This window comes from Bacillus rossius (genome assembly GCF_032445375.1).
Source record: "Bacillus rossius redtenbacheri isolate Brsri chromosome 9 unlocalized genomic scaffold, Brsri_v3 Brsri_v3_scf9_2, whole genome shotgun sequence".
In the NCBI taxonomy this organism is placed as follows: Eukaryota; Metazoa; Arthropoda; class Insecta; order Phasmatodea; family Bacillidae; genus Bacillus; species Bacillus rossius.
Window position 1 is genome coordinate 27,382,772 of NW_026962013.1, and position 12,703 is coordinate 27,395,474.

The window sequence follows — 12,703 nt, forward strand, 5'->3', positions numbered from 1 at the left end:
ACAAAATACTTTTTTTCTGCCATTTAAAGCCAGAAAAAAATTTAATTGAGCCATGATATGTAGAGACTGGAAAAATTCGCGGTTTCAATGACCTCTAGGATAGACTCCACATTTCTCTATGCACTAGGACAAATTGCACCTGCTCATTGGATAATGACTCGCGACACGTGTTACCGGGGATGCTTGTGATTTGATACTTCTTTTGTTGAAGGTTTTTCACTGGCTTAGTGACCTTCAGGTAAACGGTGGTCCAATCACTGACTCAGAATGAAGATGAACGAGTTTGGAGTCTAGCCTACCGCGAAATGAATCCGCGAATTTTTCCGGTCTCTAATGATATGTAATGATAGTCATGATAATAAGTCACAAATATTTAATGAAATACTAACAAATTTATGCATATCTAGACATTCAAATCATCTGAAATAAAGATTTTTTTTTATTATTATTCAAAAGTGACAGTAGCGGCCCTAAACTTTGCTGGGCCTGGAGCCTTAAAGTTTTAGAGGGAGAGGGGCCTATGGTGAATGAAATAGCCCCAACCAAAGAAGGAATTCCAGAGCCCTACCCTGGAAAATTTGTTAAAATAAAACCCTTTAAAACAATTTTTTTTTTTTTTTTAAGCTAGCCTGGAACTTTAATCTAGGCAGTTGTGTAGCTAACTTAAGAAATTTTGTAATTATTAAAATTTGAGTAAACTAAACTCACTTTTTATAATGAACATGTGTCTAAAACTTGACATAACAGGTGTGTCTGTAATATAAGAACCGCCTCAGGGCAATACTTGCTCTGCTTAGAAGATACCCCTGAATACAATCCTTAGAGAGAATAATCACAGCAAATCATTTAAGAACATTTGTTATTCTACTCCAATTAACCCTATTTATTTAAACAGTATTTGATTCACTGTGTGTAGATTGATAATGAATGTAAAAAGAATAATAACCAATGTGTTGTAGAATCCACAGCGTGTTTGCTGAAATTAGAATCACTGCTTCATTCCTAAATGTCAGCTGAATGTGTGGTTCATAGATAAGGTAATATAATAGGTTGTAATGTACGAACATTAGAACCTTTTGACTTGCTGAAGGAGAATAAATTAATAAGCCAAATGCAAATGGCTTATCTATAATTAAAAGATTGTTTTACTGAACCTGACCATTGGTAATGAAAGCTGAACAAAAAATAGTTTTATCAAACTTAGATTTTTTCATGACCTTTCATACAAATATTTAGCGGTATCTATGCATTGCCATTGCTTGGACCAGTGACTATTATTACAACACTTGTGCATGGCTCAAAATAAAAAATAATGTATAATTTTTTATTTAGTTTGATACCTCTTTCTTAGCTACACAATCATCTAAAAATTACTTTTATGTGTGTGTATATATATGTGTGTGTGTGTGTGTGTGTGTGTGTATATATATATATAATTTTTATTTACCTATTTTTTGCAGAGCTTTTGAAAACTTTACAAGTTTTTTCAGTCATAAGTTGAATATGCACGTCATAGATTATGTTTTTTTAATGTTGAGATTTATGTTTTTAAAGTTGGCATATATGTTTTTAGTAGTACTAATACTGTTTGGATTTTTTTTTCCATCTGCAGATAGGGTCCTTCAAAGATAAAAATCTAAAAAAAAAAAAATATTAATTTTTGTCTGTGTTTTAAATTTGGTTTGGAAACATGAAAAAAATGTTTATCGAGTTTAACTTCTTGCATAAGTAGCTTAAAGACTTGTTTATGATTAAAATTTTTCAGCTGGATTTAATTCGAATACGAATGTTGATATGTTGATGTATGACAGAAGGAAGGAGAACTTACAGCACACACCTGAAACCATGATATAAAAACAACATTCATGCGAGCCGTATGCGATAAACTTTCATGCCAAGTTAAAGGATCTGGGGTACTGCACATTCACGGAACGCTATTGATATCTAACACCCAATACAGCTGTAATTTTATTTTTGTTTAACTGCCAGACATGTAGGCCAACATGTACATCTTTGTTTCTTGGTTGTTGATGATAACTTAATGTAAGGCTACTGCTTCACTTATTTTTACAGGCAAAAAGAATGGTAGTAAAATATGTATATTCTTAAAAATAAATATGTTACTTTGATTTATAAAATACACATTAAAGAACTGAAGAATTTCACTTTATTAGAGGTATTTTATTTTCGTTATATGCTGGAAAGGTGACCTGTCATTGCATCTAGCGTATTTACCTGAATATAATGCTATGATTTTTTTTTACCAAAACTGTGGAAACTAAAAGTGGGGGTCACATTAATATCTCAAACTTGTATCTGAACAACTTAGTTGAAAAACTACATGCTCTTGAACTACCCATTCTGCCCGTAAACTTCATCACTTATACCTCTAGTCCGGGGCTTCCGGAACCTCTGCATAGGCGTGACAGATGAGATATGCGGAATGAAGGAGAGGGTGTAAATGAAGTTTGTCAGTCAGTGGGTTCTTTCTGCTTTTCCTCATTGTGCCTCCTCTTTCACCCTCCCACCCTACGTCACCTTTGCTTTCTGAACAGCCACTGTTTTTGAACTGTAGTCAAGAAACACAACTTTTTTCTAACTACGGCATGGTATTTTAAAAGAGACCATGTAATAAATCACTCTTTTTTGACAAAAGGGGCACCCAAAAGGGTCTTGTAAATATGGACTAAATTTAATCATTTAAATAGTTTTGAAATGCTATGTAATTGAATTGCGATTTCCAATCCATAAAATCCTTTTCACCAACTGATAATCAAAAAGTTTGGGGTTGCACTATATTTTTATTCGCATTATTTTCGGGTAAATACAGTATTTATTGCCATTTACATTTGGGAAAAAATTAGATTTAATAACATTACTAGGCAGTTAGTTACACACTCATGTAAAATTTTGTGTTTAGCCAAATACACATAGTAAAATTATTTACTGTGGAATTAAGTGCCCAGTACATTGACAATTTAATGTTCATAGTAGCTATTCAAGTAGTCTTGTGAGAGTGTTCAATACTGGGAATGAGTATGCAACAACGTGATTAATGCATGTTTTTTATGTAAAAAGAGCTAAGTAAAAAAAAATGTACCTCTACAAGTATTTAATGAGGATTTGACTACATACATCTTCCTTTACAAATATAAACATAGTTCATTACATTAAGTGCTTGCATAAGACTACCTGTCAGATTAAAGTGAATATCTGATATTTAATCACAGGCCACCTCACTGCATAAAAAAAACCTTTACTTACCATATTAACATAAAATTACGTAGTGCTTTGAATCGTCAGATTCATAAGTCCACTTTTAAAAAAAATTAAACATACAATAAAAACATTAAGTATGCAAATTGTAAAGCATAGGAATAAAGTAAAGAGAGTAAGAATATCATAGTTTTCCATATTTGTATTTTAGTTTGCAACATTTCTACAGTGTGATAATGGGGTTCCTGATCAGAGGGTATTTATGCTGCGTGAAGTTAATGAACAGATATGTTTTGGCCATTCAGAAATTCGGCAGTTACTAAGAAGGTTAACCAATTTTGAATATTCAGTATCTTCCAATAAAATTGGTGGCATCGCACCCGCCTAGTTTGCTGCAGACGTCCCCGCTAGGTTGCCGAATGCAGAACCGAGGGACATGGCACGGCCATGCTCTGTGGCCGCGCAGTGCAGCCGTCGGAGTACCTAGCGTCGCGCGTGAAGCACGGACCTCCCGATGGCGCGGTGGCAGCCTTAACACGCTACGTCGCCGCAGCCAGTCACAACCACACCTCCCCGCTACTGAGCACTAGTCAGACCCTCTCGGTGGCGCCGCCCCCGTCCGCCTCCTCCGCCGGCCCCTTGGCGCCGCCCCCCGTCTTGCCCACGGGCGGCGACTGCACCGACACCATCGCCGAGTTGAAGTACCCGCCCGGCTTGGGCTTCAGGTGGCGGTTATTCATCTCCATGTGCACGATCTTCATGAACTCTATTTGGGCGGCCAGCTTCTGGATCTCTTCCTGTGGGATACAACCGCTCGCACTGACACACACACGCGCGCCTGCACGCCGCGCAGCTGCCGTGCTCGGGGCCCCCCGAGCTCCCCTCGACTGCATTTCAGGTCAGAACACAACAGAATGACATGCACATTGGGTGTCTTCACCGTCCCAGTACAGTCTCCGGCTGCCTAGCTCCAGGGTTCCACAAGGAGGTACCCCATCAGTTTCTTTATTGATGACATGACTGAGGCAGTGGTTCTCAAAGTGTGTGCCAGTGCACACTGGCGTACCCTGTTGTATTCCAGAGAAATATGTGTGTCGGGATATAAAAATAAATATAGTTACTCGATTACACGATTTCACCACGGACATACCTCCTTTTTTTTTGTTAACACATCATCGTCATGTCTTTTTTTAAACTATTTTTTACAGGTTTTGCTTGAACAGTGATTTAGTTCAGTAGTTAACTATTTGTATATGGTGCACCTACAATTATTTGTAGAATTTTAAATGCACCCCAACTTTAAAAATTTTGAGAACCACCTAACTAAAGCTTTAAACCACACTGTTGGCTCTTTGCAGGTTATCTAAAAATGTACAGAAAAATTAATTTCTTACATGACTCCTACTTGCTTTCTATTGTAGAGTCGAGAATTTTAAAATAACTTAAACTATAGAAAAATTACTGGGTACCATAATTTTCTGTACAAAAAATTTATCCTATTGATTTTGAATGTAAACTAGAAAAACAAACTTTTGTGTAATCCTGAAATGTCACTAGATTCTAAATTAGTTTTTTCATATTTTATCATATACTAAAAAGAACCCTTGGTCTCATTAAATATATTACTAACAATATAATATATCTAATATAGATTACATACTTTGTCCCTATATAGTTTTATTTTGATCTAAACTTGAATATATCTCTAGTATTTGGAACCGCATTAATAAAACTAAAAGTTAAAAAAATTAATCATCAACAAAAAATATTAATCAAAATCATAAGCCAAAAAAGTTATGATGTAGATTACATAATATTTCTTTTTTGGTTCTCTGTCAACTAGAAGGCAAATATTAGATGCAGTATTTGTTTTTAACTACTATAACTATAATCTGAAATGTAATTATCTCCCTTCAAACCTCTGGCTTTAATAAAAGTAAGAAACCATTATTAAGTACTTTAAAGAATGATAATGTTTTTATACAGAGACTCATCACACATTTCAATAAATCTGAAAGATTTTTTTAGCTTTGTTAGATATTAAGATAAGTTTTGAAAAAATTCTAGTATCCCTTTGCTAATTTAAATATCATAAAATGTTCTTGTAAACATGTTCAGTGTTTGTTTAGTGTTATTCAGTAGTTAGTCTTTTATTAGCTATGTCCTTTTTTCTGTAACTGTTTTTGTTTAGTTTTGTGTTTATGTAATAATTGTTGTATGCTGGCTACTTTTTAAGGCTTCTTAGCTGTTGGTAGGCATATCACAAATAAAATTAAATAAATAAAATAAGTATAATATGCTTTTCTGTAGCTTTGCCATTGACCACACGTATCAATTGTATATAATTTCCATGTGCACATGCTACTTATCATTGTTAAATTATTCCTTGTTAAAAGCATATAGAGTTATCATAAATTTTGGGAAATGATTCTATCGTAATGTGTATTATGCATTTTATGTCTAGAGCAACTTCTCAGTATGCTGATAATCAGTTTCAGTTTTATAAATTTAAATTCTTAATGATTTCAAAGTTTTTCATTAGTGCATGACATTGTAATGGTGAATGATGCACATGAAGAAAGCAATAAAAGGTGAGTTCAGCCAGCAGGAAACAAAGGGAAACGACACAAAATTTTGCCTGTGATAAATGAAAACTAATGATTTTGTGATTTGCCTGTTGTCAGTTTTATTTAAATCTATTGTTGCCTTGCATTAGTGAACTCTCTGATATTCTTATCCCAGATAAATATGAATATCATGCTGCCACATTCAGTACATTAATGAACTTAGGGAGACCTAGTTCTTAAATAGCATTCATTATTGTTTGATAATACACTCAGAAATGTAGTTGTTTCCATGATGTTAAATCAATTTTTCTTTTACCAAGGCTTTTACAGTATATTTTATAAGTTCATAATCCATGGTTTTCCCCCCAGTGTTGTAAGTGTTATGAGATTACCTGACTTAATAAAATATTGATTTTGTAGCTTAATTCAAGCTTCTTGTACAAAATGCTGTAAAGATTTCTGAAGCCAAATTGCCAAACATATCATTCAAATTAAAAAAAAAAGTGTAACTCATTACACGTGATAGAAGTGAAACTTCTTTGGCAATTCAAACCTCGACTCGTAAGTATATCGTAATGGGTAAAATGCCAGAAAGAGAAACAAGACAATTGTATAACTTATATAATTAATAGGATTTAAGGAAAGTATTTAAAGTATCAAAATGAAAACATTATAGTGAAAATATCAGTTCAATTTTTGAATTTATTTTCTCAATATTTACACAAATTTTGATATTATACCTAGCTTTAAGGTAACTAAAATACGAAACGTATGTAAGCAACCATTTACGCATTGTTTACAGTATTTTAAACGTAGCTAACCTAGCCTTACCAAATCATTAAACTTTTAATTATTGGTAAATTATTTAAAATATTTAAATTTTACACAATGATTACAAACAAGATAACACAGCATGGAGATTTTTGGCTTTTAATTCTTTTTCAAATATTTAAGAATCCTAGCCTTTTTTGTATTTACTATAAATTTTATTAAAATAAAAATTAAAATAAATCAAAACAAAATTATTACTCACTTAAAAATAACTACTCAATTATTGATCAATCAACAATGATCATTTAACAATAATAATTACTCACTGGTGAAATACTCACACCATAAAGAAAAACTGTGTGTGTTAATGTTTCTTCAAATAATTCTGCCATTTGGAACATGCCAAATATCTGAACGAAATATGAAATTCATAACAGGTAGGGCTATCTATGCGGGAAATGCAGGGACTGTCTCAACAGCGCTCTCTATGCTGCTGGTTGAACAAGCGGGAATGTGAGCGAGCTGGTAGCAAATATTAAATTCAAGGCACTCACAGCTGACTGTACAGGATACCTATTCCTATTTTCTGAAACAAGTTTATGCCCCCACTCTCTATTTATTCTTTTCATTCATCTTTCTCTCTCGGTTCTATTTTTTTGGGCGGGGGATGAATCATCACACAAAGAGGAGACCGAAAACTAGTCCAGTAACGTATATAGCACAGTTCACTCTTTATATTTCTTTGGCCAATTACGTATTCTCTTTCCTTTTAGGGCCAGAAAAGTTTCACAGCAATGTTTCACGAAAACGTATCTAAATTTGGCCTTAAAATTTTACTCTCATCACTCCCAAAGAAGTTTCACTTCAGAAATGTTCACTTATTTTCATTCCATGTTTGAGCCACTTAAACTAATCTATATTTTACATCCTACTGTGTACGCTCCTTCAGTTCACTTTCCATACAAGCAACAGCAAACAGCTAAAAGGAAATTTCAGGGATGAATGTGAATACAACTACCATGGTTTGAGGTGTGTACAAAATTTCAACTTCACTTCTTCCAGATCATCCATGAAAAAAAATGTTGTCTTTATTTACTTACGACAGTTTCCAAACCATTCAGAGCTTTGATTTTTAAGTTACACATGTTTAAAAAACATAGTAATTATTTGGGACAGTAAGGTCTTGTGAACAGCAAAAAAATGTGAAAGCTGATTCATTTCATTAAAAAAAAAAAAGGGTTGTCTGTAAAGTCTGTTAACAGACAATAATTTTACGTGATAATGTCATAAGAAAACATTGATGAAAAATTGCATACTTTTTAATTTTCAAATAATTATTATTTACAAAATTTAAATAATTTGTTTAAATATTATCACGAACAATTAGTTAAAAAGCCCACCTTAAACTGTTTGATATTATTGAATATTTTCTCGCACGGTGGTTGGCCGGTTCTTGCCTGCTCGGCTCAGGCGGAACGTGACAATGAGTCATGCTTTTTCGTGCGTGCAGCCGGTATTCATCGCTTTATAAGACTTTATCACGTCAAAAATGCAAATGCAAATGCAATTATTTGGGAAATGCTGTTTGTGACATTCCAATATACCAAGGAGAAAACAAATTATTTTCTTTGAATTTTTGACAACCTGGAAAAATATTTGTGAAAATTTTTCATGGTGAAAATTTTTCATGGTAAAAATTATGAATTATGCAGTGCAGTAAAGGTTAGTTCATAAATGAGGCATTATTTTCTGGGTTAATATCACACTTATTTGGTTTGTGGTTTGTACATAAACTTCTGTAAATTTCCAGCAAAGAATTTGTTGATTTATACAAAATTCTGAATAAATAAATAACTTTCACAGGAGTATGAGTAACCAAATAATAAACTTTGTTGAAAATCTGTGGCACCTGATACATTGTGGCTGTTATAACTATTGGCAAAACAATGGCATTTAAAATAAAAATAAAGATTTAAATTGTTTAAAAGAATATATATAAATATAGTGTGGAACAAGCTGCTACTTACAATGGCAGTAGAAATAAACTTTAGCAACAGAATATAAACAGGTAAATAATACAGGTGATAATTGTGTGTTTATTTAAGTCAAAAAAATTAAACATAATTTGAACAAAAATATTGAGTTATATTAAATCTCGATGCACAATTGACCTCAAGACATGTTTCTAAAATCAGCTGTGGATGATTTTACCTAACATTTGTGTACAAATATTGTATTAATTCAACAGTAGATATAATTATATTACTTGCACTATTTTAAATTTTACTTCTAAGCAATATATTTAAGTGGTTAAAAACCGTCTTACTTAGCAAACCTCCTAACTTCACGTACTGTCAGTTTTTATTTTTTATTTTTGCCATTTATGTCCTTGGTATAATTTTTTTCTCCTCCTCATTATAACTGAGAAAAATGTACGACGACCACCTCACATATAACATTACCTCAATTGTAAAACTACCTTCAATGTAAGCTGACCTTTAGTGCAAGAAGACATCCAACATATGACCACCTCAAATGTGAGAACCGTGGAATAAAAGGGTATTTCCAAAATAAGACTACTTTGAGTGTAAGGCATTCAAAAATTTAGGTGACCACGACCGTATGGTGACCTAAAATGAAAGGATACCTTAAATATAAGACAATTCACTCATTCAAAACCAAAATAATTTAAAAAAAAATAATTTCAAAATTTGCAATTTTTGGATTTTATACTAAGTTATGTATTTGTAATTTTGGTTATATTTTATTTTATGTTTGATAAGTGTTGTAACTGAGTAACAAATATTATTTATTTAAGGTCAAAAACAAAAAAAAAACATTATAATTTTGTTGTGTTTCATTTTTCACAAATGGCTTCGATCAGTATTTCATTTCTATAGCATATTCATCATACATAGCAATATTCACATAACCCTGTTAGTTATACGTAGTTACAAACATTATTATCCGTTAATGTATTATTACTTCAATGTACGAAGATCTTAAATTTACGAAAAAATTAAAAAAAAAATTAATTTTCAAAAGCACATGTGTTCATTTTTTTTTCTTAATTATTACTTGTCTGCACGCCTGGCTTACTGCACTGGCTAACGCATGGATATTGATAGCCCTCACAAGCTGCGTGGTAAAACATTTTGCATTATATTATAAATTTAGATGTAATTATAAAAAAAATAATGTGTTCGTAGGAGTGTCTACCCATTTGTAAAAAAAAACCGTGCGTGGTGTTGTTTAACTCGAGCTTAATTCAACAATAAGCCGGGAATCCGTCTGCGCCCGCGGCGGCCAGTCCACGGCTCACGGCATCAAGGAGAAGCGGGAGTGGAGCGGCGCGCGGGGGGGACCCCGGCACAGCACGGAGGCTATCTGAACGCAGCGCACCTGCTTGGTGCCGTCCTCCGCCGTGCAGTGAACGTGCACGCTCACCACCGCCGCGTCGCGTACCTTCAGCTCCTCGTTCTCCTGGAAGAGGTCGGCCGTCTCCTCCGGCACCAGGCCGATGCCGTTCAGCGAGAAGGAGGCGGTGACGCCGCGCGCGCGCGCACGGTTGTCCCACTGGTCGCCCTGGCCGCGCAGGACCCGCACCACCTGTTGGTTCATGCACACGAGAGGAGCTCTCTCTCCCCCTTCGACCACACCCGCGTGTCACCTGCTACCAGGGGCGCAACAACAGGGGGGGGGGGGGGGAGAGCAAGGGTATTTTTCCCCGCCCCCCCTCTGAAACCTTGAAGTGGGAGCAAACGGGGGAAAAAGTGCTGTGCAATCAATTTTTAGATGATAAAACTGCTTAAATAGCACCATTTTCCACCTTGAAATACAAATTTTCCCAGGGGAGGACCTTCCGGACCCATCCCCCCCCCCCGCTTCAATTTGGGGGGGGGGGGGGATCAATGATTCTTTATAAAAAGGTAATTGCCGCAAAACCCCCCCCCCCCCCCCTTTTTTTTGGAAATTTAGTTGTTGCTCCTCTGCCTGCTACCAAACTTGACGACTCTGATCACTTGTCTAGTTTGTTTTTTCGTGCACACTCTTAAACGCAAATGATATTATATATAGACTTGTTAACGATTTCAACATATGTATGTTAATCACTTACGACCAACCAGAGAGAAAAAAAACTTGTTAAAAAAAATTATTTTTTTCGGCATCCAAAGATTAATCATCTTTACCATCCAATGTTTTGTTTTTTTTTCCCTAAATTATTTAATACTAGATATATATATTAAAATAAAATTGTGGATGCTTACTGTATTTATCTACATAATTTTTATATATGTCGTGTGCTTACCTCAGTTACATGTAGTAGTATATTATTCCATCGTGTTGTAATGCATCGTATTTCCTTTTCGTATTATCTTTTACTGTATGTTTCAATTATTCACGCTAGGTATAACTTCAGATTGTGTGTCTGTTGTATGTGTCAATGTTTTAATTCATTTTGTTTTTTATTTGTTAATTGTCATTTTTTTTGTGTTTGTTTGTTTTTATGTACTGTGGCTACCACCGTGGCTCATCGCTGTTGGTAGTCATCTCACAATATATTAATAATAATTAATAAATTAATAATAATAAATAATCTAATATTGCTTTCTGAGTTTTAAAATTAAATAATGTATATTTATATATTGTTATGTTAATTATATCTTTATTTTTAATTTTTTTATATTGGCCTTTTTATATATATATATATATAATTCATCAATTTCTGTATTTGATATCTTAGTGACAGCTAAACAGATAGGAGTGTCCTTTCATGGACTAGTTATTTAAAAAGAAACGGAGACATAATTCAGATACTGTGTGTTATTATTGTAAGGAGCTCGGAGGGTGGAGGACATATTCTTGCAGGCAGTTGGCAACGCGTGCCACGTCGAGTGATGGGAAAATGGAGTTGGGAGTGAGTTGTTTATAATCTTGTTAGCATCAATTGTAGAAAGAATGAAGAGAAAGACTAATACACTGTGATAGGTTTTTGAATTAACAAGCACTTGTAAATGTGCATATTTTTTTTAACTGCACTTTGAAATTTTACATTGCAAAAACCCAATGAATGACTGAAAAATAGTCAAATACGGCTGACAACTTGTCTCACTCATATTTCTTCTTGCCACAATATTTCAGTTCCTCACTTTGACTTACTGAGATCATCCAGACAAACACACAACAAAACCTAAATTTTAATTAACATTCTTAACAGATATAACTACATACAATGGCATGCAATAGAAACTAATTTTCTGTGGTCCAGATGAATGTTTTAATAGAAATAAGTCATTAAATTCCTTGTTTTGAAACTTCATTTAATTTTTCATAAATGTTTTCTGAATTTTTGAGAAAAGTGAAAAAAGGGGGTTTCGTTGAATTCATTTAGATATGCTACTATTTCTATGTTGTGATGTACATTTTTAAATGTAGTTATCAATGAAATTATTTTGTGCCTGGTAGGAAAAATAATAGAAAAAATATATACATATCTATTTACAGTAATATTTGATCTCACCTTGGGCCCAAACACCAGTCCAACGGTAACAGAAGTACTCAGCTGGGTACGAATAAAACCCAGCAGGTACTTGATGTCCGGTCCAGCGCGAGGAAGAAGGAAAAGACTGTGGGTTTCAAACAAAGCTCAATAAATTTTTGCATAGATGCTGAGCTTGAACTTAATGTAATAATGACACTCTCCATAAGCAAACATGTTTTTTTTTAATTTAGCCATAACATAAAATTGCAGAAAAACTGTTAAATGTTAATTTAGTTTTTAGTATAATATGGTAATCATACTAATTATTCATTTTTACCTCCCTCCTTCCAAAAATAGGCATTGCCATTTCTAAAACATAAGGACAAAAGTGAAGGTAAACAGTTTAATGTTTAATTTAATTGAAAGGAGGGGTGAAAAACCTGAAAAATTCCAGGGGGGCAGGGGACTGCAGAATTACGTTTATCATTCCCATTTCACGTTACGTGTTTGCAAGCGGAAGTGAGCTCCATAGGAGGGGCTTTTATATTCTGAGAGGGGGGAGGGGCTACCCTTCCTCTACCTCCTGGGATTTAAGTTCATGACTTAAAGGTTCATAATTCTTCTCAAAAAAATGTTATTTATGATTACTTACAACCATTACGTACTA

At 34.0% G+C, this 12,703-nt stretch overlaps 1 protein-coding gene across 1 annotated transcript in view; it reads right to left on the reverse strand.

The window, feature by feature from the left end:
* Window positions 1-339: 339 nt before the first annotated feature.
* LOC134543291 (probable G-protein coupled receptor CG31760) overlaps window positions 340-12,703 on the reverse strand; it is a 55,128-nt gene continuing 42,764 nt past the window's right edge. The window contains exons 11-13 of the mRNA XM_063388200.1: window positions 12,076-12,181; window positions 10,020-10,163; window positions 340-4,013 (exon numbers count right to left, since the gene is read on the reverse strand). Coding sequence (XP_063244270.1) covers window positions 3,807-4,013; window positions 10,020-10,163; window positions 12,076-12,181 — 457 coding nt within the window. The 3' untranslated portion in view covers window positions 340-3,806. The remainder of the gene's footprint in view (window positions 4,014-10,019; window positions 10,164-12,075; window positions 12,182-12,703) is intronic.